This window comes from Ahaetulla prasina, chromosome 1, assembly GCF_028640845.1.
Source record: "Ahaetulla prasina isolate Xishuangbanna chromosome 1, ASM2864084v1, whole genome shotgun sequence".
Lineage (NCBI taxonomy): Eukaryota > Metazoa > Chordata > Lepidosauria > Squamata > Colubridae > Ahaetulla > Ahaetulla prasina.
The window spans coordinates 62,935,832-62,958,870 of record NC_080539.1 but is presented as its reverse complement, the minus strand read 5'-3'; the positions used below and the strand labels follow the sequence as shown (position 1 = coordinate 62,958,870).

Below are 23,039 nucleotides of genomic sequence, written 5' to 3'. Positions count from 1 at the left end.
CTTCTAGTCCAACCCCCTGCCCAGGCAGGAAACCCTACACCATCTCAGTCAGATGGCTATCCAACATTTTCTTAAAAATTTCTAATGTTGGAGCATTCACAACTTCTGCAGGCAAGTTGTTCCACTTATTAATTGTTCTAACTGTCAGGAAATTTCTCCTTAGTTCTAAGTTGCTTCTTTCCTTGATCAGTTTCCACCCATTGCTTCTTGTTCTATCCTCAGGTGCTTTGGAGAACAGCCCAACTCCCTCTTCTTTGTGGCAACCCCTCAGATATTGGAACACTGCTATCATGTCTCCCCTAGTCCTTCTTTTTATTAAACTAGACATACCCAGTTCCTGCAACCGTTCTTCATATGTTTTAGCCTCCAGTCCCCTAATCATCTTTGTTGCTCTTCTCTGCACTCTTTATAGAGTCTCAACATCTTTTTTACATCGTGGCGACCAAAACTGGATGCAATATTCCAAGTGTGGCCTTACCAAGGCATTATAAAGTGGCACTAACACTTCACGTGATCTTGATTCTATCCCTCTGTTTATGCAGCCCAGAACTGTGTTGGCTTTTTTAGCAGCTGCTGCACACTGCTGGCTCATATCTAAATGGTTATCCACTAGGACTCCAAGATCCCTCTCACAGGTACTACTATTGAGCAAGGTACCACATATACGGTACCTGTGCATTTGGGGTTTTTTGCCTAAATGTAGAACCTTACTTTTTTCACTGTTGAATTTCATTTTGTTAGATAGCGCCCAATGTTCAAGTCTGTCAAGATCTTTCTGTAACTTGAGCCTATCTTCTGGAGTGTTGGCTATTCCTGCCAGCTTGGTGTCATCTGCAAATTTGATGAGTTCCCCATCTATCCCCTCGTGCAAGTCGTTGATGAAGATGTTGAAGAGTACTGGGCCTAAAACAGAGCCTTGGGGTACTCCACTGCATACTTCCCTCCATGTGGATGTAGTTCCGTTGAGGACTACACGTTAAGTGCGGTTGGTCAGCCAGTTACGAATCCATCTGGTGGTGGTACTGTCTAACCCACATTTTTCTACTTTATCTAGTAATAGGTTATGGTCTACTTTATCAAATGCTTTACTGAAGTCCAAGTAAATTATATCGACAGCATTCCTGGTCTACTAATTTTGTCATTTTGTCAAAGAATGCAATAAGATTAGTCTGGCATGATCTGTTTTTGACAAACCCATGTTGGCTTTTGGTTATTACTTTGTTTGCTTCTAGGTGTTCGGTGATTCGTTGCTTGATTATCTTTTCCAGAATCTTCCCCGGTATTGAGGTCAGGCTGATAGGTCTGTAGTTTCCTGGATCTGTTTTTTTTCCTTTTTTGAAGATGGGAACTACATCAGCTCTTTTCCAGTCCTCTGGCAGCTCCCCTGTGCTCCAGGATCTTTGAAAGATATAGTTCAGTGGTTCTGAAATCACATCTGCCAGTTCCTTCAGAACCTTGGGGTGTAATCCATCCGGTCCTGGTGATTTGAACTCGTCTAGGGTAGACAGGTGTTCACTTACCATTTTCTTCCCTATTTTAACTTGTGTTTCTAATCTGTTTTTTGTGGTGCTATTTTTGATAGGTTGGATTGTTTTTTCCTTTTGTGTAAAGACAGATGCAAAATATGAGTTAAGTAGATCTGCTTTCTCCCTGTTGCTTGTCATTTTCTTGCCACTTTCTCCCAGCAATGGGCCAATTGTTTCCTTGACTTTTTCTTGTTTTTAACATGTTGGAAGAAGCTTTTTGTTATTTTTACTTTTGTCGCTAGCCTTTGTTCATTGTGAGCCTTAGCTTTCCTCACTTCATCTTTACAGGCTCGGCTATTTGCTGATATTCTGCCTTAGTTATTTGCCCCTCTTTCCACTTTTTATATTTGTCCTTTTGTCTTTCAATTTGTCAGATAGTTCTTTATGCATCCATGCTGGTTTCTTTTGAGATCTATTATTTTCTTCTTCATTGGTATTGTGTTAGACTGTGCTTTTATAATCTCACTTTTCAAAATTTCCCAAGCTTCTTGAGTTGTTTTCCCCTGAGGATTCTCATCCATTGAATCCTTCTCAAGCTCTCTAAGTTTATTGAAATTAGCTCTCTTAAAGTCCAAGACTCTAGTTTGACTTTGTTCTACTACTTGTATTTGCTTAATGTCGAATTCCAATATTGCGTGGTCACTTGCCCCCAAGGTTCCTGTAGCTTCAACACCTTCTATCATTTCATCTCTGTTAGTGAGAATTAAGTCCAGTATGGCTGATCCCCTTGTCGCCTTCTCTATTTTTTGGGAAACAAAGTTGTCTGCTAGGTTTGTTAGGAACCTGTTGGATCTTCCACTTGGTGCAGAGTTTGTTTCCCAGTTGATGTCAGGGTAGTTAAAATCCCCCATTACTACTGTGATGTGCTTCCTACATACCTTAGTTAGCTGACTAGCAAAAAGTTCATCTACTTCCTCTGTTTGGTTGGGTGGCCTATAGTATAGGCCTATGCCAATATCGTTTTTCACCCCCTTTATATTGACTCAAATACATTCAGGATGATTTTCATCATTGTTGTGCCCTATTTCTGTAGAGATGTAGTTATTTCTTATATATAGTGCAACTCCACCTCCTCTTTTATTTGGTCTATTTCTTATAAATAATCTATATCTTTTAAATAATTTATATTATATTGTAACCCAGTTTATATCATATGAGCATCAGAATTAAATCCTAACTCTACAGTTATACTAATTTAGTTGGGACATTCCACATAGGACATAATTTATAAACCTCTAAGCACACTTAATACACTTGAAAACAATACATTTCTCATATTTAACCTGGAAAATCTTCTATGGATTCTCTAGACCAAAGGTGTCAAACTCACATTGTCATGGTGGCATCACGTGACATATTGGGACATTTTCCCCCTTTGCTAAAATGGACAAGGATGTGTCCAGTGCATGACGTATCTGGCCTGTGGGCTGGGAATTTGACAGCCCTGCTCTAAAGCAGGGGTCTCCAACCTTGGCAACTTTAAGCCTGGTGGACTTCAACTCCCAGAATTCCCAGCTGGGGGAAGATGGGCAGTTAAGAAATATGAAATATGAAATTTAAATAAACATAATATAGTTTCTTATCTAGTGATCAAATTATTAATATAGAGAATTACAAAGTAATACAGAATTCCCAGCTGGGGGATTCTGGGAGTTGAAGTCCGCCAGGCTTAAAGTTGCAAAGGTTGGAGACCCCTGCTTTAGACTATCTAGAGTCTAGATATTCTTTATAATTTAATGAAATACAAGGAGACTTCAGTTAATGTTCATAATTGAAATTGCTTTACTAAGCAAAAACAGTGAAAAATCATGTCACCATGCCAATTTATATGACAGTTTCAGCAATAATGATGTCATGCGAAGACAACTTGTGACTTCCTACCAGCTTCCCATTGACTTTGCTTGTCCAAAGCCACCAGTTACAGTTACAAATGATAATCACATTATTGTGGAATGCTATGGCCATTGTAATTGCGTGTTAGTTGTCAAGTATCCAAATCATGATCACATGGGTGCAGGGACATTGCAGCAGCTGCAACTTCAAATCCTTAAGTCTCCTTATTCAGCATTGTTGTAACTTTGAACAGATATTGAATGAATGGTCACTAGGCAAGGACTATAACATATAAAATAATATAAACACTAGAGCACTACAAACTATTTCAAGCATGTGAAGCACAAATTTTTTAAAAATTAAAATAGATAATGGATAAATGTCTATGAATAAAATAAATAACAAAATTATGTACCATGTGGAAAAAAGAAACCTGGAAGCCAAAAACAGCTAGGATGTCCTTGATAACTGGCATGAAAGTCAGGATATTCACCAAGATGAGGTGGTATTTTGCTTTGTCTCTGAAGCACTAGTAAATCGTTAAACCTGTTCAAAACATTAGTAAGTTTTAAGACTATTATATTTCTCAGAAGCTAAATGAAATTAATGTATTATTGTATGTTTCTAAGTAGCTAATCAAATCCAGTAATTTTGATACAATTCAACTGTATAATTTCTTCTAGCAATTTTTGGCTCTCTAGGGAGACAATGGAGTTCTCAGTTTCACAGAAACTGACCTTTTCATTTAACTAGAGCAACATGCAATTGATTCCTACATTGCAAAGTGGTTTATAATATCAAAGCATGGACTAGAAGGATCAGAAAACCTCCAGCCCAACTGTTATGCTTTTCATTCCACAGAGAAGATTGCAGTTGCACATCTCGCCTCTCACTGTGATATATATATAATTGTATAGGCTGTGTGTGTGTGTGTGTGCGTGTGCGTGTGTGTGACAGAGAGAGAGAGAGATTAAATCCCAGATGGAGAAGGTAAAGATCCAGGTGACGACTTGCCTATCATTAAAACTCCAATATAATCCTCTGAATCAGTTCTCCTATTATATGAATCAGTTCTACTAAATAAATGGAAACCATTTAGAAAATTGAATGCAAAATTAATATGATCAATTTAAAAGCATACATATACAGTATAGTGTATGTATCCAGGGCCATCAGAGAGTGAGGTGCAGACTCCAGAGCCTCCAGAGAGTGACAGTAGTGAGGCAGAGGAACAGGAGGAGCCTGTTCCTAATGCACACATGAGAAGAGCTGCCAGAAGGCAAGAGCAGCTCAAACAAAGAGGACAACTCAGGAGTAGGGCCAAGAGATGATTGGCCCCTCCCATAAGGCTTAAAAGACCAGCAACAATGTTTGGCCTTTGCCGGAAAACAACGTTGATAGCTTTGTCATCTTGCATTTTATTATTTTTGAAATATAACTTCCATTTAAAAGGCAAGATGCCCTCCTAGCTTGATGAAAACAAAGGCTGAGATAGTTTTCTAAAGAGAAGGAGAAATACATGAAAGCATGCAACAAAAAATTGTGGATTCTGGAGACCCAACTAGAGACTTCCGCTGGCAACGCAGGCTTCGTGGACGTTCCTTTGGGATCGTCTGCCCTGGGTTTCGTCAAACCGTCCCTGACAGCGTAAATGGGCTGTCAAATGGTTTGGAATTCTCTCCCCCGGGAGAAGGGGAGGGAAGAGTGGTCAGGTTTGGGTAGAGCTCCCTGGGAGCCCCTGGAATTTAACCAGGGGATTGAAGGGTGAGAGCTCCCCTTTAGCCTGACGAAGTTCCGTGCCCAGGGTGCTTCTGTTTATACAGAACGAGAAGCCGCGACCATCTCTGTGCCAAGATTTATTTTTAAAGAGAACTCAACACAGACAGAACAAAGTAGGAGGACTAGCAAGAATTTGCAAGTAATAAATCTTAACCTCAGCTCTTAAATAGCTTTCCTTTGAACTAACTTTCAACTTGAGTGGATTTAAAATGGCATTTGCAATACACAAAGGAAAGTGATACTATAAAAGGACAAAGGAAGAGAAGAACATAACAAGCTACTTTTTAAATGGAATGAATAAGAACTGTTAATGATTTTTTTTTCTTTTTACCTTTTTCTTTATCACAATGTTTAAGAAGAAAAGTTTATTGATTTTTTTTTCTCTTTTTGGTAGATTTTACAGTTTAAGAATGGCTCTTAAGCAAACAGAACTAACTACTAAAATCTTGGAAACTTCTTCACTTCAAATATGGATTTTTTTTTTATAGGAACTTTTGGAGGCTTATCTTTTCTTAATAAGTTTTTAAACAAGAGATTTTTACACCAATATATTAAAGATTGGAAGTTCTTTATTGTTAGATGTTAAGCTGATTGGTGAGCAGATGGTGGAAAATGTGTAAGATAGAAGACAAGGGGAAGGAGAATGCTTAAGATGTGATTTTGATGGTATTTTTTTTAAAATATATATATATAGGGTTTAATTTTTACAACTGACTTATTTTGGGTATAAGGTGTTACTATTTGATATATGTGAGGTATAAAGGAATGGGAAGATGGAATATTGTTTAACTTTTGGAGGACAGATAGAAAAATTTATGGATGTAATGTTGGTATTTGGTTAAATAGAATTTAATTGTTATAATTGATATATTTTGGATATAAGTTATAATTTTAATAATGTTATTTGACAGATGTAAGGTAAATTGAAGAAATATTAATATTAGCAATGTTATTTGATTTATATAAGTGATATTAAAGATATGAGAAGATAGAATATTGTTTATTTTTGGAGATTGGATAAAAATTTAAGAATTTAAGCTGGAAATATGAATTATATTTGGGAGACTGTTTAAGGAAGAAAGGTATATTATAAAAGAATTTCTGATGAATACTGGAAGATGGAATATCGTCTTGGTCTTGATCGATAAAGATTGGATATTAAAAACTATAAGATTCTGAAGACTTCAGGAGTGGAATGGATTGATATATATTTGGTGTTAATTGATGAAGATTGGATATTAAAAACTATGTATTTTATTGATGAACTGGAAATACTAATTTAATTGGAAGATTCTGAAGATTTTAGGAGTGGAATGGACTGATATATAATGGACTGGAAGAAGAATGTACTTTTTTGTTTCTGGAAGGGGAGTTAAGGTCTTAGAGAGAGGAGTGACTATGGATTATGACTTATGTTGTATTTTAATTTATGATTGTTAATCTTATACCCTGTACTTTGTTCTGGGAAGTCTTGGGGGGTGGGAGGGGGGAGGGAGGGGGGGAGATGAAGGATCAATGAAAGGAATGATTGAAGATATGTAATTAAGAAATAAAAATAATTTGAAATGAAATCGGGGCTGCTCAGCTGCCATTTCAGAAGGGAATGGAAAAGGAGAGGAGAGAGTGAAGGAAGAAAGTAGGTAGGAAAGAAAGAGGTAGAAAAGGGGGAAAGGAGAGGAAGAAGAAAGGGGAAAGAGAGAGGGTTAGAAAGGGTGGAAGAGAAGAGTAGGGAAGGAGGAGAGGATGTAGAAAAGCGAAGGAGAGGAAGGATGAAGAAAGTAGAAGAAAGTAGAGAAGGGAGGAGGAAAGGTTTGTTAAGGAAGGAAGTGGTAGCTGGGCAGGTCCGAATAAGTAACAAATGAAAGTTAATGACTAATATTGAATAAGAGACTGCATATTGAATAGGTTGTTGGAAAATGGAAATAAAACTTTTTTACTAAAAAAAATAATTGTGGATTCTGTAAACTATTTTTTAACGTTTTCTTCTAACCAACAAAGTTGCTGATTTTGGCTAATGAATACTATCTTATGCTGAAACAGAAAAGATACATAATAGTATAACTCAGAATATATATCATTTGTCTTCATGTTAGCAGGCGATTTTACAGTGTTAAAGAATACATAAAATAAGAATTATATTTGCAGAAAGAATCCTGTACTTGAATGAAAGAATTCAAGAATTCAGAATTTAAAAGAACTTGGAACAAGAATTCAGAATAGAACTTCCAGCTCTATTCTGATTGAAGAAAAAAATACTTTTATTTAGGATGTGAATGTATTCAAGCAGATGCCTGTGATGCTTTCCTTTCCTGTACTGAGTGGGGTTTAGTCTTGATGATCTAGACTAAACGGTGGTTCCGTCCCAGGCGCCTGATGGACCCTGAGAGGTTCCAGACGGAGCTTGGGCCATTCCCTGAGGATCTGGCCCACGGCACGACTGAGGAACTGGTCGTGGCCTGGGAGCAGGCCGCGGCCGGGGCCCTGGACCGTGTCGCGCCTTTGCGGCCTCTGACCCGGCGTAGATCTCGTCCGGCCCCTTGGTTCTCCGAGGGGCTGAGGGAGATGAAACGCCGGAGAAGACGCCTAGAGAGCACCTGGAGGTCCAGTCGCTCCGAAGCTGATTGGACACTAGTTAGGACCTATTCTAGGACCTACCTAGTGGCAATGAGGTAAGCGAGGCGCTCCTACGCCTCCACCCTCATTGCGTCGGCAGATAACCGCCCGGCCGCCCTGTTTCGGGTGACCCGCTCTCTCCTACATCAGGAGGTGCGGGATGACCCTTTGCAGGGACGAGCCGAGGAGTTTAGTGGTTATCTATACGATAAAATCGCTCAGCTGAGGGACGGTCTGGACCGAATTTGGGATGATCCAAGCGAGGGAGAGGAGGCACGTCTTGTTGAGCACATTTGGGATGAGTTTGACCCTGTGGCTCCTGAGGACGTGGACAGGTTGTTGGGGAGGCTTCACGGCACGACATGTTTACTGGACCCGTGCCCTTCCTGGCTGGTACTGGCCACTCAGGCGGTGACACGAGGCTGGCTCCAGAGGATTATCAACGCTTCTTTGTTGGATGGGGTTTTCCCTGCCGCCTTGAAAGAGGCGGTGGTGAGACCCCTCCTTAAGAAGCCCTCTTTGGACCCAGCTATTTTGGGTAATTATCGTCCAGTCTCCAACCTTCGCTTTGTTGCGAAGGTTGTAGAGAGTGCCGTGGCGCGACAGCTGCCCCAACACCTGGATGAAGATGTCTATCTAGACCCGTTCCAGTCCGGCTTCCGACCCGGATACAGCACGGAGACAGCTTTGGTCGCATTGGTGGATGATCTCTGGAGGGCCAGGGACAGGGGATATTCCTCTGCCCTGGTCCTATTAGACCTCTCAGCGCTCGATACCATCGATCATGGTATCCTGCTGCGCCGGTTGGGGGGATTGGGAGTGGGAGGCACCGTATATCGGTGGTTCTCCTCCTATCTCTCCGACCGGTCGCAGACGGTGTTGACAGGGGGGCAGAGGTTGACCGCGAGGGGCCTCACTTGTGGGGTCCCACAGGGGTCGATTCTCTCGCCCCTGCTGTTCAACATCTACATGAAGCCATTGGGTGAGATCATCAGTGGTTTCGGGGTGAGATACCAGCAGTACGCTGACGACACCCAGCTGTACTTTTCCACCCCGGACCACCCCAATGAAGTTGTTGAAGTGCTGTCCCGGTGTTTGGAAGCTGTACGGGTCTGGATGGGGAGAAACAGGCTCAAGCTTAATCCCTCCAAGACGGAGTGGCTGTGGATGCCGGCACCCCAATTCAGTCAGCTGCAGCCGCGGCTGGCTGTTGGTGGCGAGTTACTGGCCCCAAAGGATAGGGTGCGCAACCTGGGTGTCCTCCTGGATGATCGGCTGCCATTTGAAGACCATTTGACGGCCGTCTCCAGGAGGGCCTTCCACCAGGTTCGCCTGGTTCGGCAGTTGCGCCCCTTCCTTGATCGGGATGCCTTATGCACAGTCACTCATGCGCTCGTTACCTCTCGCTTGGATTACTGTAATGCTCTCTACATGGGGCTCCCCTTGAAGTGCGCTCGGAGGCTTCAGTTAGTCCAGAATGCAGCTGCGCGGGTTATAGAGGGAGCTACGCGTAGCTCCCATGTAACACCGCTCCTGCGCAGACTGCACTGGCTGCCTGTGGCCTTCCGGGTGCACTTTAAGGTGTTGGTTATGACCTTTAAAGCGCTCCATGGCTTAGGACCTGGGTACTTACGGGACCGCCTGCTGTTACCACACGCCTCCCACCGACCCGTACGCTCCCACAGAGAGGGACTTCTCAGGGTGCCGTCCGCCAAACAATGTCGGCTGGCAGCCCCCAGGGGAAGGGCCTTCTCTGTGGGGGCTCCCACATTCTGGAACGAGCTTCCCCTGGGTTTACGCCAAATACCTGACCTTCGGACATTTCGTCGCGAACTCAAGACTCATCTTTTTATCCGCGCGGGGCTGGCTTAAATTGCGATTTTAATGTTAAATTTATTAATTTTAAACGGGGTTTTAGTATGGTAAATTTTAATCACTGGGCTAATTTAAATAAGTTTTTTAAATCGTATTTTAAACTTGTATATTGTATTGTCGGTTTTATTATGCCTGTACACCGCCTTGAGTCCTTCGGGAGAAGGGCGGTATAAAAATCAAATAAAATAAATAAATAAATAAATAAATGATCTAAATAGCCCTTACAATCTCAATTCTATGTGATTGTTTTTAAACTCTTTCCCCAAATGGTGAGCATCAGGACTGAATCTGACTCCATGACACTTAAGAAGCTAATGCAAAGTATGTATAGTAAATATGCCGGGAAAGGAAAATGGCCCCCAGTGTTAGAAGGGGAGTACAGGAGGAGAAGGTGCTTCTGTTTCACTTGAAGTGAGAATTCAAAATAATAGAAAATGAGATTTTGCATCCTTGGACATCCTCACTTTTATTGTGGAGAAGCTGAAATAGCTCATTTTCATATAGTCATTATTACATCCTTTTCCTTAGAGCAATTCTTTGTGTCTATTTGTATAAGAACTATCCCATCCACTTCAAGGTAATGAATTTTGGAGAGAAGAAAATTCTTCATTTTAAATAACTATAATGTCTTTGATACCGACACCCAAAGTTGAGTTTATATTGTTGTTTCTATTACCTTTCTTGCATAAAGGCGATAATTCCATCAGCCCACATGGCAAAGAAATTCACTTGTATAATGAGATCATCAATCCAGGATCCTAAAGGTTTATTTGTCTTAAAAGAACTTTGCTGTACAGATTTACAAAAGAATGTAACAAAAGATAAAGCATACTTGTGGTTTTTTTTAAAAAAGTATGTTAATATGCAAACATGATATAGACAAACAATAGCAAATTGTTCTACTTCAATAACAAACAGACATCGTTGGATCCATCTCTCCATTGTTTCTCTAGGTGGCTAACAGCAAATTAAAAATACAACCAACAACAAAAATAAAATATATAAATGGCACCCATGATAAAACAACTGAACATAACTATCTAATGAGCTCTAACTGAAAATAAACTTTGCAAGTAGCAGTGGTTGCCAGTTTGCTACTGTATCCAACTCAAGATGGTGGTTGCTAGCTATAAAGGCCCACATGGCATAGGGCCTGGTTACTCAAGGCACCACTTGTTTCCCATTGTATCTGCCTGACAATCCATCTGGCAAGATTGGCCTGCTTCATGTTCCATCAATTAATCAAAGCCACATATTGGGACCTCCAATATTTGTAGTAGTGCCCATTGTCTGGAATGAGATTCTCCCCAAAATTCAAATGAGTTCCACCCTACTGCTATTTTAAAAGATGTTAAAAACCTTCTCCAAGGCCTTTGGAGAAGACAATTGATGACCATTTTGTCCTTTTGGTTCCTCTCTGGGTTTGTTTGTTTATTTGCTATCATTGTTGTTTTGTCTTGTGCTGGTTTTGTGATTTTTGTAAGGCTAAACTGGTGGGTGATTGGATATTGTTTTGTGATTTTTCTGTTATCTTCTTTCATGATCTTTCAGTTCAGCAATCTATGTTAAAGTCTTGGAATTTCCTCGTGGTCATGTTCTAATCAGATCTAATTCTTCTTATGTATTTTGAAATAAGAGTAAACTAAATATTCCACATCTTCCCCAAATAGGTTATAATTTCCTTACATTAAATACATGAGAATTCAAATATGTACTTGAATATTTTAGCATATACATTATTCTTTTGACCCATGGTAATATATACTCAGTAATTATATATAATCTACTAAATTTCATGTACATTTTTGGAATAGTTTTCTTAAACTAATTATTAGCTATTGTTATAGAAAAAATATTCTATAGAAATCTATTTCATATAAACAGAAAGATAAGACTAATACACATACACATATTTGAAACACAAAAATTCAAATCCGTTTACTATAAATACCCAAATAAACATAAACATGCTTTGTATTTGCAATTTTGTAATTCCTTTTATACTTCTATGCTTCATCATCCTTGCTATATTTTATTTTTATCTTTATGTTTTATTGATTTTATTGAAATTCCTTGGTTTGATTTGATAAATTACTATGGTTTGTCACAATCAGCCAGATATTTAGATTATATTTGGCATTTCTGTCCAACTATCAAATATATTATTATTATTATTATTATTATTATTATTATTATTATTATTATTATTATTATTTAGTAAAAGTAAAATAAGATATTGTTCATATACCTCCCACAGGTCAGCTACTCTGCCTTTCAATATTGAATTGTAAAGTTCTTCTAATCTTTTAGTGAATATAATTTTTCCTTTGATTCCTTCCTGAAGCTCTTGTAATGACCGAATTATTAAGTATAGTAGATTATTACAATGGTCAATCTCCTGGCGCAAGACAGGTAGCAAAGGTGAACTGGTAATAGAATAAAAATCTACGGTGAAAGAAAGAGAAAGAGAGAAAGAGAACTGTTTAACAAGGCTAAGGTTACAATGTAGGAATTCCAGCAAGTATACTACTTTCAAATAAGAATAATCTGTATAAGAGGCAGGCAATATGGTAGCAAAATTACCCATTTTCTACTGCCTTTTCAATGTACTTGCTTCTTCTGGGGATGAAGGATAAGCTATATTTGGTCATTGTTTTAGTAACTGCTCTTCCTTTTATCAGTTAGGAGAAATAACTTTCATGCCTTTAAACCTTTACTTCATAACAGACTTTTCTGTTAAGTAGAGCAAAGGGTTGAAATATGGAATATTACAGATAGTCTTGGTTAATGACAGTAATTGGGACTGGAATTTAATGGATCAGCAATGCAGTTATAAAGTATGACATCATGTGATGACATCATTTAGCAATGGAAACCTCTTCAGTCCCTTTTGCTGTTGTAAGCAAAGATTGTGGGTAGTTGAGGATCTCTTAGTGACTTCCTACTAGCTTCCAACAAGCAGAGTCAATAGAGAAGCCATCCAGAAGTTGTGAGTCCTCAATGGCTGGCAAACAGGCTGGCAGGTGGATATATGGCTGCTGCAGCGCAGTGCATGGCTGGCCTGGGGTGGCTGCTCCCAGGGTGGGAAGATGCATAAACATGGAGAAATCAGGGTCTCCAGATATAACTGAAGTTAAATCAGGGTATCCAGATCAATCAATTTAGGAAAAGGTGAAAGATGCTGGATGTTGTAGATCAGCAATATACAGAGAATTATAAGTTTCCCACTGTATGCATAGTGCTTCACAAATTTTATATTTTACTATTTATTGATACTATTTGTTATTTTATTCCTCATTTTTTCAATAGTTGTTAATAGGATAGAAACACACAAATGTGCAAACACATACACATAGACACATTTGTATATTTACCATTAACTGCCTCAAACAAACTACTGTAGAATGAAGGTCTCTTTATTGAAGGTTGTGAACCTTTACTGAAGGCTGTGAACTGGAGGCTGTCTAGTGTGGGTATACATCTAACAACCTGCGTTATGGCTGGTCTGAAAAGGAGTTTGAGATCTAGAACCTTCAACAAAGAAGCCTTTATTCTGTAATGGATTGATTTAGCCTAGGGATTATATATAACATGCATGCATGAACACAAATTGTGTTTCTCATTTTTTCCATACAAATGTATAACTACTATATATATTATATAATACTATACAAGTGTATATGCACATATGAACTATATATAAACAAATGATGACGTGATATGAACATTCTATGAAATGAAGTTCTAACCTTCTGTAGCTTTCGCAAGTGCAGCCCAAGTTGGTCCAGACATGAAACTTCTCAGGGTTACGATTTCTGTAGACACATATTCGTTGGTAGATGCCTCTTCCATATTCTCTACAGTCATTGGTAGCTTTATTAGAATATCAGATACTATTTCCATTACTATTTCATCCTGGCCCATTCTATCACTAAGATAATAGGGAAATCAAAAACAGGCTTAAAATTATCTATGGGAAGTAGCCAAGTTAATATCCCACTATTTATACAGGTAGTCTTCAATTGCAATAGTTAGTTTAGTGAGCATTCAAAGTTGAATGAAAAACGTTGTCATTTCTCATAGTTATGACATTTGCAGCTTCCCCATGACCAAAATGAAGATGCTTGGCAACTGGTTCACATTTATAACCGCTGTGTCCCAAGGTCATATTTATGACCGTTGCTGTGTCCCAAGGTCATGTGTTCACCTTTTGTGTCTTTCTGACAAAGTCATTGGGGAAGCCAGATTCACTTAACAACCACATTACTAACTTATCAACTGCAGCGATTCACTTAACAACTGTGCAATAAAGGTTGTAAAATGGGGCAAAACTCCCTTAACAAATGTCTCACTTAACATCAGAAATTTTGGGCTCAATTGTGATCATAAGTCAAGGACTACCTGTATATCACCTTTTCCTCACTGTTTTTACTGTTAAGGAGATGTTGTGTTAGACTACCTTTCTGGATTTGTTTACTTGGTAAATACATGTCACAGCACATATCCACAATTTGGATGATGTTAACATTCTGAATGAAGACAACCCAACTGCATTGAATGAAAATACAGTTGTTGATATTTTGATGTACATAATCAAATGCAAACAATCACATTTAACCAATGGACAACATATGGACATTCTGACTCTCTCCCTTATCTTTCATGCACACTTATCTACAAATGCCACCAAGTAATCTTTAAGGTTTGCATTTAATGGGATCATAACTACAAAATCCCCATATTTATTTTGTCCATTCTAGAAAAAGCCATTGGGAGAAAGGAAGTTTTTCATCTTTTGTATAATTCTGCAGCAGATCATGAGGTGCTGAAGTTACTGATTCTGTTTTACTCCAATAGCATAAATTGTTTTCTCTCCTGCCAGCAACCTTATTTAATGTGGTACTTTCCCATTGCTCTTTGCAGTTGAAAAACAAACTTTTATTCCCCACAGTACAGTAGAGAAAACCAGGTAGTTACCAAGGCCCAAAAAAGTTCAGTGAAAGTTTCTATATGTCCCTTGACACATACATAGATATATAGTGATACTTTAGGATTTAAGCAACTATTAATTGTTTCATCCTGTGCTATATTGGAGGAAGAGGAGCAGGAGGGAAAGGAAGAAGAGGAGAAAACTTCAAATAATAACCTGATAATATCTGTGCTATATGTTGGTTGGGTACTGACAATTGAATTAATAAATAATTCTGCCTGAACTTTTAAATATTGTCTTTCAGCACAATGATGCATTCCAAAAAGTTCTGGGGAATCCACTTCTGGAAGAGATTGTAGATAGGCTCTGCAGTCTTTTAAACTATCTACTTCAGATATTGGTCGATACACCTGAAAAAATTATTGTTAAATGCTTTATTCTCTCTAGCCATTCAAATACAATGTATCTCAACATATATTTTGCCTACATTATTTTATTAATGCAATCATCTTTCTGCTTCTTCCCTTTAAATTAACATTTAAAATTGATCAGATATATTGAAGAATGCAAATCTGCTCAGAGCTAACAAATAAACTGATAATTTATGGTCAGGTATTTTCTGAAAAATTGATTTGATATTCCATAGTCCTCGGGAGACTTGAATTTTGGAAGATAAAGGATTCTAGAAGAAATAGTATTTCTATTTCTATTATGAGGTCCTTCATCTACATTAACTAGGGTTTTCTAGTTAGCCCATTGGCTTAGTCCAAAGGTGGTTTTCCCTACAAGTCCCTCCTCCCCATTTTTGCTATCTTTCCCTAAATATGAAATATGGGTATAAGCATTCAAAAGAAAAACAATGAAGATCTGAAATAAAATTAGTAGAATGGCTAAAATATGAATCATATATTTTGTAAGTCAAGTATATGTTCTGTAGATCTACTTGACATCTCCAAAATCATAGTGAAAACCTCAGGGATCATAAATCCAAGATTTATATAATACTGTTGCTAGTATTGTATCATTATTTCTAGCAAGTACATACACAGAGGAGAGGAAAAAGAAGTCAAGATGGTGGGTACAATTCTGCAATTGAAGCCTCATTACTTTTTAACTTGTGTGTGATATATATGATGCACCTTTAGGGCAGGGCTTCAGTCTTATAGCTGAGTCTACCATCTTGCCTTTTTCACCCTTCCTGCACACAGTGTTTTTTTTTTAAGAGTGAATTATGAATGGGAGAAAAGCTGAATTGGCGTAAGAGGAGATAAAGCATGGGCTTAGAAAACATGTGTTGCTCACCTATAGTTTTGTTCTACAAATGGCTTCACAGATATGAATTTTTCTCACCTACCTGCCAGACTTTCCCTGAATACTAAAGAGTTAAGCAATATTGGAAATCCTAATGATGCTCATTCAACTTTGCAAATCCTAATGATTTACTATTATTTACTTTTGTTAAAACAGGTGTAAGCCCCTGTGTGAGAGCTTACATGATTTTGGCTCTTTGCGCATGGGGGGGGGGGTGTTAAGTCATAGACGTCAATTTAAAGAACAAAGTTACAATGAACAACATAAGTTCTCAGTAGAAAAATCTGCTATGGAGTGATGATGAATCCAGCATCACACCATTGCAATGCAAGCTCAGTATCTTTTGTACATGTGTTGCTTAGAATCATGGGTTCCTACTACAATTAGGATAAAACTATAGATGCAATCACTGAGTTCAAACATGCCTTGGAGATTTCTATTCCAAGCCAATATTCAAGGAAGAATTTGGAAATTCAGCCTCTTTTTAATTTTATTCAAAAGCCCATCTCTCCTGAGACACAAGATTCCATTGTTTAAAAAGTCAGATTTCTGGGAAGTTGTTTTGTAACGTTTATGGAAATTGTTTCTTTCCAAAAATTGTGTATTTTTTATTTCCAAAGTCTAATTTTGATTTGTCCTCTCTCTTCTGCATAGATATTCTATGAATATATGTGTAGTAGTTAAGGTGCTAAACTAGCACCTTAGTTAAGGTGCTACACTAGCAACAAGGAGACTATATGTTCTAGATCTGTCTAAGGCATGAAATTCAGCTGGATGACTTGAGCCAGTCACTCTCTTAGCTCAACTCACCTTATGGAGTTGTGTATGGGGGAATAATAGCAGGTAAGTTGAAATAAGAGTGACTGGCTCAAAGCCATCCAGCTGGATTTCATGCATTATACATTGCCTTGATAATAGATGATAGATAGAAAGGTAGAAAGATAGATGATAGATAAATGCAGGACAAACCAAATAAATAATACAAATTGTTGAAGATTATTTTTATGACTCTTAAACCATCTCTCTTTCAGAGTAAACCTACTCTGCTCACTCAGTTGTAAATTTGTGATATTAAAACAGCAACATAATGAAAAATAGTTCTCATACCTCATCAGCAGTATAAACAAAATCTTCTTGCAATACAGAAGGATTATAAAAATTATCTAAAATGTTAAGCAAGCATCGACGGTCCCAATTATCAGTTACATGGCCTCCATATGTTACTTCTCCAGTCAAATAATGCAATGCTGTCCAAGGAATCTTTTGGTGCTTCTCAAGGAGCACTTCCAATATTTTGATAGAAAACTGGAAAAGAAAAGTTATAATTAGAAAATACTTTTTTTTAAAAAAAATCTAGAGTTAAAGTCTGGAATTCAAAGAATCTATAATTAGCTGAATAAGCTGAATAACACTTTCGATTCATGAGGCTCTTACACAGAATTTTAATGGTTGCTATGAGGAATTTTTAAACGTAGTAATATTTCCAAACCAATTAATAATTAGAAATGAAAATGTGATATATATATTTAAAAATTAAAATGTATTAAACAAGACTGGATGTTTAGACTTGTTCTTCTATAAAGAAGAGCAGATAATTAATAGCATACTTGTGAGCATTATGTAAGAATTCATTAATTAAAAAGAGCCAACATGAATTTACTGAATTTATATCATGCTAGAGTAACTTGATTTTTTTTTAATGATAGGAGACTTCTGGGGAAGAAATAATGGACTGAAGACAAAACAGCAGAGCTGAAAATTATGGCTAAGAACAAGGCATCAATTAATAAATTGGTTCTTCTGACATTCTCTATAAAATGAGAGAATGAAAGATTGCCCATATGACTGCTCCACATGAGGAGACTGCAAGCAGTGGTGTCCAGAAGGTGGGAAAACCAGGACACGAGAGAAATTGCCATTATTATTCCAGACACAGAACTTTTAAAAAACACTAATTTTGCAACTCCTTTGCCAACCACTTGCGATTGGAAATTGCAATTAACTGCTTTAAACAAGTTAGATGAAACGACAAGGCTGGAAATACTAGCTGGCATAAGAAAATGAAGCTGTATATTTATAATGCTTAATAATTCAAAATAAACAGCAAAAAATAAGACAAGGTTTTGGATGTAAAAAGTTTTACATGGATGAAGGGGTGAGTAAACATTAGAATATTTGATTTTGAAAAATTAAGACTTTAAAATTGATTTTAAACAATAAATTCATTCAAGGGGAAGAACATTTTTAATTTTGGAGACATAACAACATAAGCAACTTATAATAATGGCGTTTGGAGATATTTTTGAGGAATGGCACTTTAAATTAAAATTTGCTGGTATTTGGACTGGAAAACAGTCCAAATACCAGCAAATACCAGGGTTTGCTTGAATTGAGATAAATAACTAATATTATTTTAGTTATTAGGTTCTTATACTTTTTTCTGAAACCTGGATTGGAAAAGTCACTGCCCATTGAATTTGCCTATACTTAAGAGTTGAATTACAGAATGAAGAGTTTTATATCTCTTAATTAAGAAGAGAAGACAAGATGGTGAAACTATTTACACTTGCTGTGATGGGGACAGAAAGTTTCATAGTTTATTTTTCTCTTTTAATATTTTTTCTTCCTTTTTTTCTTTTTTGTACCTTTTCTCTCTTTGTATTTTTCTTTTAAGTGGAGCGGCCAGGAGCAGCAGAAGGCAGCTGGGTGAGTCTAATCTAGGTGAGTGAGAAGGAGCGGAGATCAGTGAAGGAAGGTAGTTGAGGCAGAGAGCTGGGCTGCGTCCGCTGTGCAGAAGGCAGGCAAGCTGGCTGGGCCACATGGGAGACAGCTAGGCCAGGATTTGGGCCTTGCTCATAGGCTCAACCAGGCAGATCAGGGCTGCTGACTCAGGTGGGGCCAGATAGTTGTGGGATTTGTTGGTTTGCTGAATTGCGCAGAATCTTAACAACCAGTTCGCCCGAACCAGTCCGAACCAACAGCAGCCCACCACTGCTGGCCCCTGTCAGCCTCCACTCCAATCTTCATATAGTTTTGAATGATTATATCAGTAGATAGAATGTAAAATGTTTATTTCTGTATTATAAACTGTTAAGGAAATGAGATGTATCATGCCTCCGTCCAGGGTGAGGGAAAGGAGCCTATTATGTGTGTCGGCTGACATAACAGGGAGGAGGGATGATTAACTATTGAGTGTTATCAGCGCGCGCTTTTCTAACCGACACTTCATTCCTAAGTTGACTGACATCCAGAGACCTGTGGAAGAAGATTACCACGAGGGGCCGTGAAGGAGTTGGCATTGGACCAGACCAGCCTGACCTCCTGGAGGAGGAGGGACAATTGGGGGGATATGATATGTTAGCCATATTTTGTCTCAGTTCCAGCTTTGCTTGGCTGCTATCAAGACTGTAAAAGTATTTTTGGGGTCTAAATGCCATCTATAAAACATCTTATAAAAATTTTCTCTCATATTTTGCGCTTGTGTAAATTTAACATTCCTCACCCAAATTCTTTCCCAAGTTTCCAACATTATTGGTTGCTGAAAATTTTGTGCCCACTTAATCATACAATCCTTAACCAAATCAGTCTCTGAATCTATTTCTACTAATACATTATACAACCTCTTAATATGCTGTTGACCTTGATTTCTCATTTGTTTTAACAAATTATCCTCAATTTGCTTAACACCTATTTTTTGATCTAATTTCCATCTAGCTTGTAGTTGTCCATATTGGAACCATGTATAATTTTTCCCTTCTTCCCCCATCTTTTCTCTAGATTTTAATTGTAACTCCCCCTTTTCCATACAAAGAAGTTCTTTATAAGTAACTACCTCCATCTTTTGATATATATTTATATTTTCTATCATGTGTCTCGGGTTTGCCCATATTGGAATCTTTCCCTCTATTTTGTATTGATATTTCCTCCAAACCCTCAATAATGCATTTCTAATTATATTATTTTTAAATATTTTATCAACTTTCTTATCATATAATAAATAGGCATGCCACCCATATAACAAACCATAACCTTCTATATTCAGAACTCTTTCCTCAGTTAAATTAATCCAATCAGTAATTAATGATAAAACAACTGCTTCATAATTGTCATGTATGTATCCTAATGTACAGGCTAAATGCTGGAGATGTGATTGTGAAGATGCTACTTATTATCATATATGGTGGACTTGCAAAAAAGTTAAAGCATTTTGGATTAAAGTATGGTGGATCATGCAGAATATTTTGAAAAAGAAGATTAAGTTTACCCCGCAGTTCTTTTTACTAGGAATAATTATGGATTGTACAGCTATAGAGACTAAATTGATTCTGAACTTAATAACAGCCGCAAGACTTTTGATTGCTCAATATTGGAAGAAAGAAGAATTACCTACAATTGAAGAATGGACTCTTAAAGTATCAAATCTGGCAGAAATGGCAAAAATTTCTGCTTACTTGAAAGACTATACACAAGAAAAATATATTTTAGAATGGAAAATGTGGATTGATTATATTCAAAATAAGTATCAGATAAAAAAATATCAAATAGCATATGAGTAAATTTAGGAAATAATTTGTATTAGATATATTTTTGAAGGAGAGGGGAATTGAGAGTGTGAATAAGCGTGGAGAGACTGGAGATTATAATTTAGGAATTATTTTAGATTATGATTGTTAGTTTTGATACCCTGCATTTTGTTCTGGGAAGTCGGGTGGGGTGGGGGTAAAGGGAAGGAAGTGGGGGGGTTGAGGTTAGTGATGGAGTGATGGTTAATGTACAGGGATTATTGAAGATGTATAAATATAATTAATGTAGGGTCGGGTCTGACCAGTTGCCATTTTAGAATGGTGGGAGGGAAAAAGAGAGTAGGAGGTAGGAAAGAGGAGAAGAGGAAGGAAGAGGGGTAGAAGAGGGAGAAGAGTGTAGGGTGGAGGGAGGAGAGGAGGTAGATAAGAGAAGGAGAGGAAGGTTTGGAAAGTAAAAGAAGGTAGAAGAGGGAAGAAGGTTAAAAAGGGGGGTGGTGACTGGGCAGGCCCGACTAATTGTATATAACTGTACATTGGATGAATTATTTGATAAGATTGTAAAAATAAAACTTTTTTATAAAAAAAAAAAAAAAAAAAAGACTGTAAAAGTAAAAGTACTTGTTTTCATTCCAAATGAAGTCAAGGTGAATTCTTTCCTATTTATAGTCGGAGGTAGCCTGACATTAAGCTGGAACTCTCATCATGTCTACCAACCAGGATTGCAATCGCAATACCGAGGGGGGAGAAAACCCAAATGTGATGGAAGGCCTGCTGCCGGCTGAGCTGGGGGAGGCGTCCGGAGGAATTTCTGCTGACACTTTCGACCCTGAGCTGGAAGATTGCAGAGCTCGGTGGGCAGAGCAACTAAAACTGGAAGAGGAAGGGTGGAAACCAAGCACCGAAAAGCTTCCCTCTGGAGTAACTAAAAGGAAAAAGAAAAAAGGAAAAGAAAAACTTTCGGAAACAGAACAAGAGATAAGGGACAAGCTCCAGTTGGAGGAAGCCGTCTGTTCCGTGAAGTGAAAGTGAGGCAAGCAGCTCGCCAAAGGTATGAATCCTATTCGGTCCTCCAGGTGGGAGGAGAAGAGGAGGAAGAGAATACAAAGGGCCAGCTAAGGGTGACTTCCAGGGTGGTGAGATTTCTGAAGAGCCAGGGCTGGAAACTCTTTCCCAGAGGAGGCTGAATTGGATGAGGGGGCGCCACCTGCTGACCAAGCAAGGCCACGAGGGAAGGAAAAGCCAAAAATTCCCCCATATCAGAGAAATTTGATGGAAATGCCAAGGAGTTGGGACTGTTCCTGGCGAAAGTGAATGACCACATGATAGACTGGGGAAGATTATTGGTCACAGGCAGCACAAGTTAGAGCTGTGACTCATAATTTGACCGGAAGAGCAGCTGCGTGGTATGTGTCGTTACACACAAACCACTCCCCCTTACTGCAAAACTACGAGCATTTTATGACTGCACTGAGGAGGAGGTTTGAGGACCCCTGGCAGAGCAAAGGCCAAAGGTCGGATGAAAACCATCAGGCAAGGGAGGAGGCGGTGGCTGATTATAACCAGGAGTTCAGTGATTTAGTTCCCTTGATGAGAGGGTGGTCGGAGGTGACCCTTGTAGACATTTTCAAAGATGGTCTGAACGGAGATCTCTATGAACTGTGTCGAGCACGAGCCTCTCCAACTACGCTGTATGGCTGGTACACCCTGGCAGCAGAGATGGAAATCGAGTTAGTGAAGGACCGTGGCAGAAGACAGCGCACTGGAGGGCCATCCTTGGCCGCTTCCAGAAGGAACTTATAGGGACATCCCTAGATTGGAGGGAGGAAGACCACGTTCGTCTGCGTGCTACAGATGTGGAAAGAAGGCCACCGAGCAGCCGACTGTAGGGTTAAGTTGATGCCAAGCGACCTCTGGTGGTGAAATGGAACCAGTGAAGCCAGCGGCTAAGGCGCGTAAACCAACAAAAGTGGGGAGGCGTTGCCAAGAAGGGCACGCCCATCAAGGAGGAGGCGGTGTCGACCGATACTGACAATACAGTGGGGAGGCGTTGCCAAGAAGGGCACGCCCATCAAGGAGGATGGCGAAGTCGGCCGATACTGATGACAGCAAAACCACGTCAGAGTCCGATGAAGACCTTCTGGTGAGTTGGGCACGGGGCCCTTTGGACATTCCAGTTAATCTACATGTACCCTCTTCGGGTAATAAGGGGGAACTGCTAGCACTACTCGATTCTGGATGCACTAGATGTATGGTCAGTCCCGAACTAGTAGAAAAAATGGAACTAAGGTTGAGAACCTTAAGTAGGCCCATAGCGTTTGCCCAGTTAGATGGCTCTGTGGCAGGGGGAGGGCCCGCCCATTTCGTAACGGAACCCATAGAAATGATAATAGGAGACCACCGCGAAATTCTGAACTTCATAGTAGCCCCAGGAATGGACCAACCCCTGTTGTTAGGCTTGTCATGGTTGCGGAAATGGAACCCCCATATTAACTGGAGAACGGGAGTCCTACGTTTCCGTTCCAAAACCTTAAAAGGGGAAAAGGGGAAACCCAAGAAGGGACCTACCGTGACCTTGCACCAGGATAAGTTAGGGGCAATGATTGAACGGATAGACGGGGAAGAGAGAATACCCAAGGAATACTGGGACTT

General features: G+C 38.9%; 1 protein-coding gene across 1 annotated transcript in view; it reads right to left on the bottom strand.

Moving 5' to 3' along the window:
* The window catches only part of DNAH14 (dynein axonemal heavy chain 14), a 279,895-nt gene that overhangs the window by 15,567 nt on the left and 241,289 nt on the right, over positions 1–23,039 (bottom strand). Inside the window, exons 76-81 of the mRNA XM_058169855.1 lie at positions 16,975–17,172; positions 14,773–14,966; positions 13,376–13,557; positions 11,875–12,071; positions 10,303–10,415; positions 3,775–3,905 (exon numbers count right to left, since the gene is read on the bottom strand). Coding sequence (XP_058025838.1) covers positions 3,775–3,905; positions 10,303–10,415; positions 11,875–12,071; positions 13,376–13,557; positions 14,773–14,966; positions 16,975–17,172 — 1,015 coding nt within the window. The remainder of the gene's footprint in view (positions 1–3,774; positions 3,906–10,302; positions 10,416–11,874; positions 12,072–13,375; positions 13,558–14,772; positions 14,967–16,974; positions 17,173–23,039) is intronic.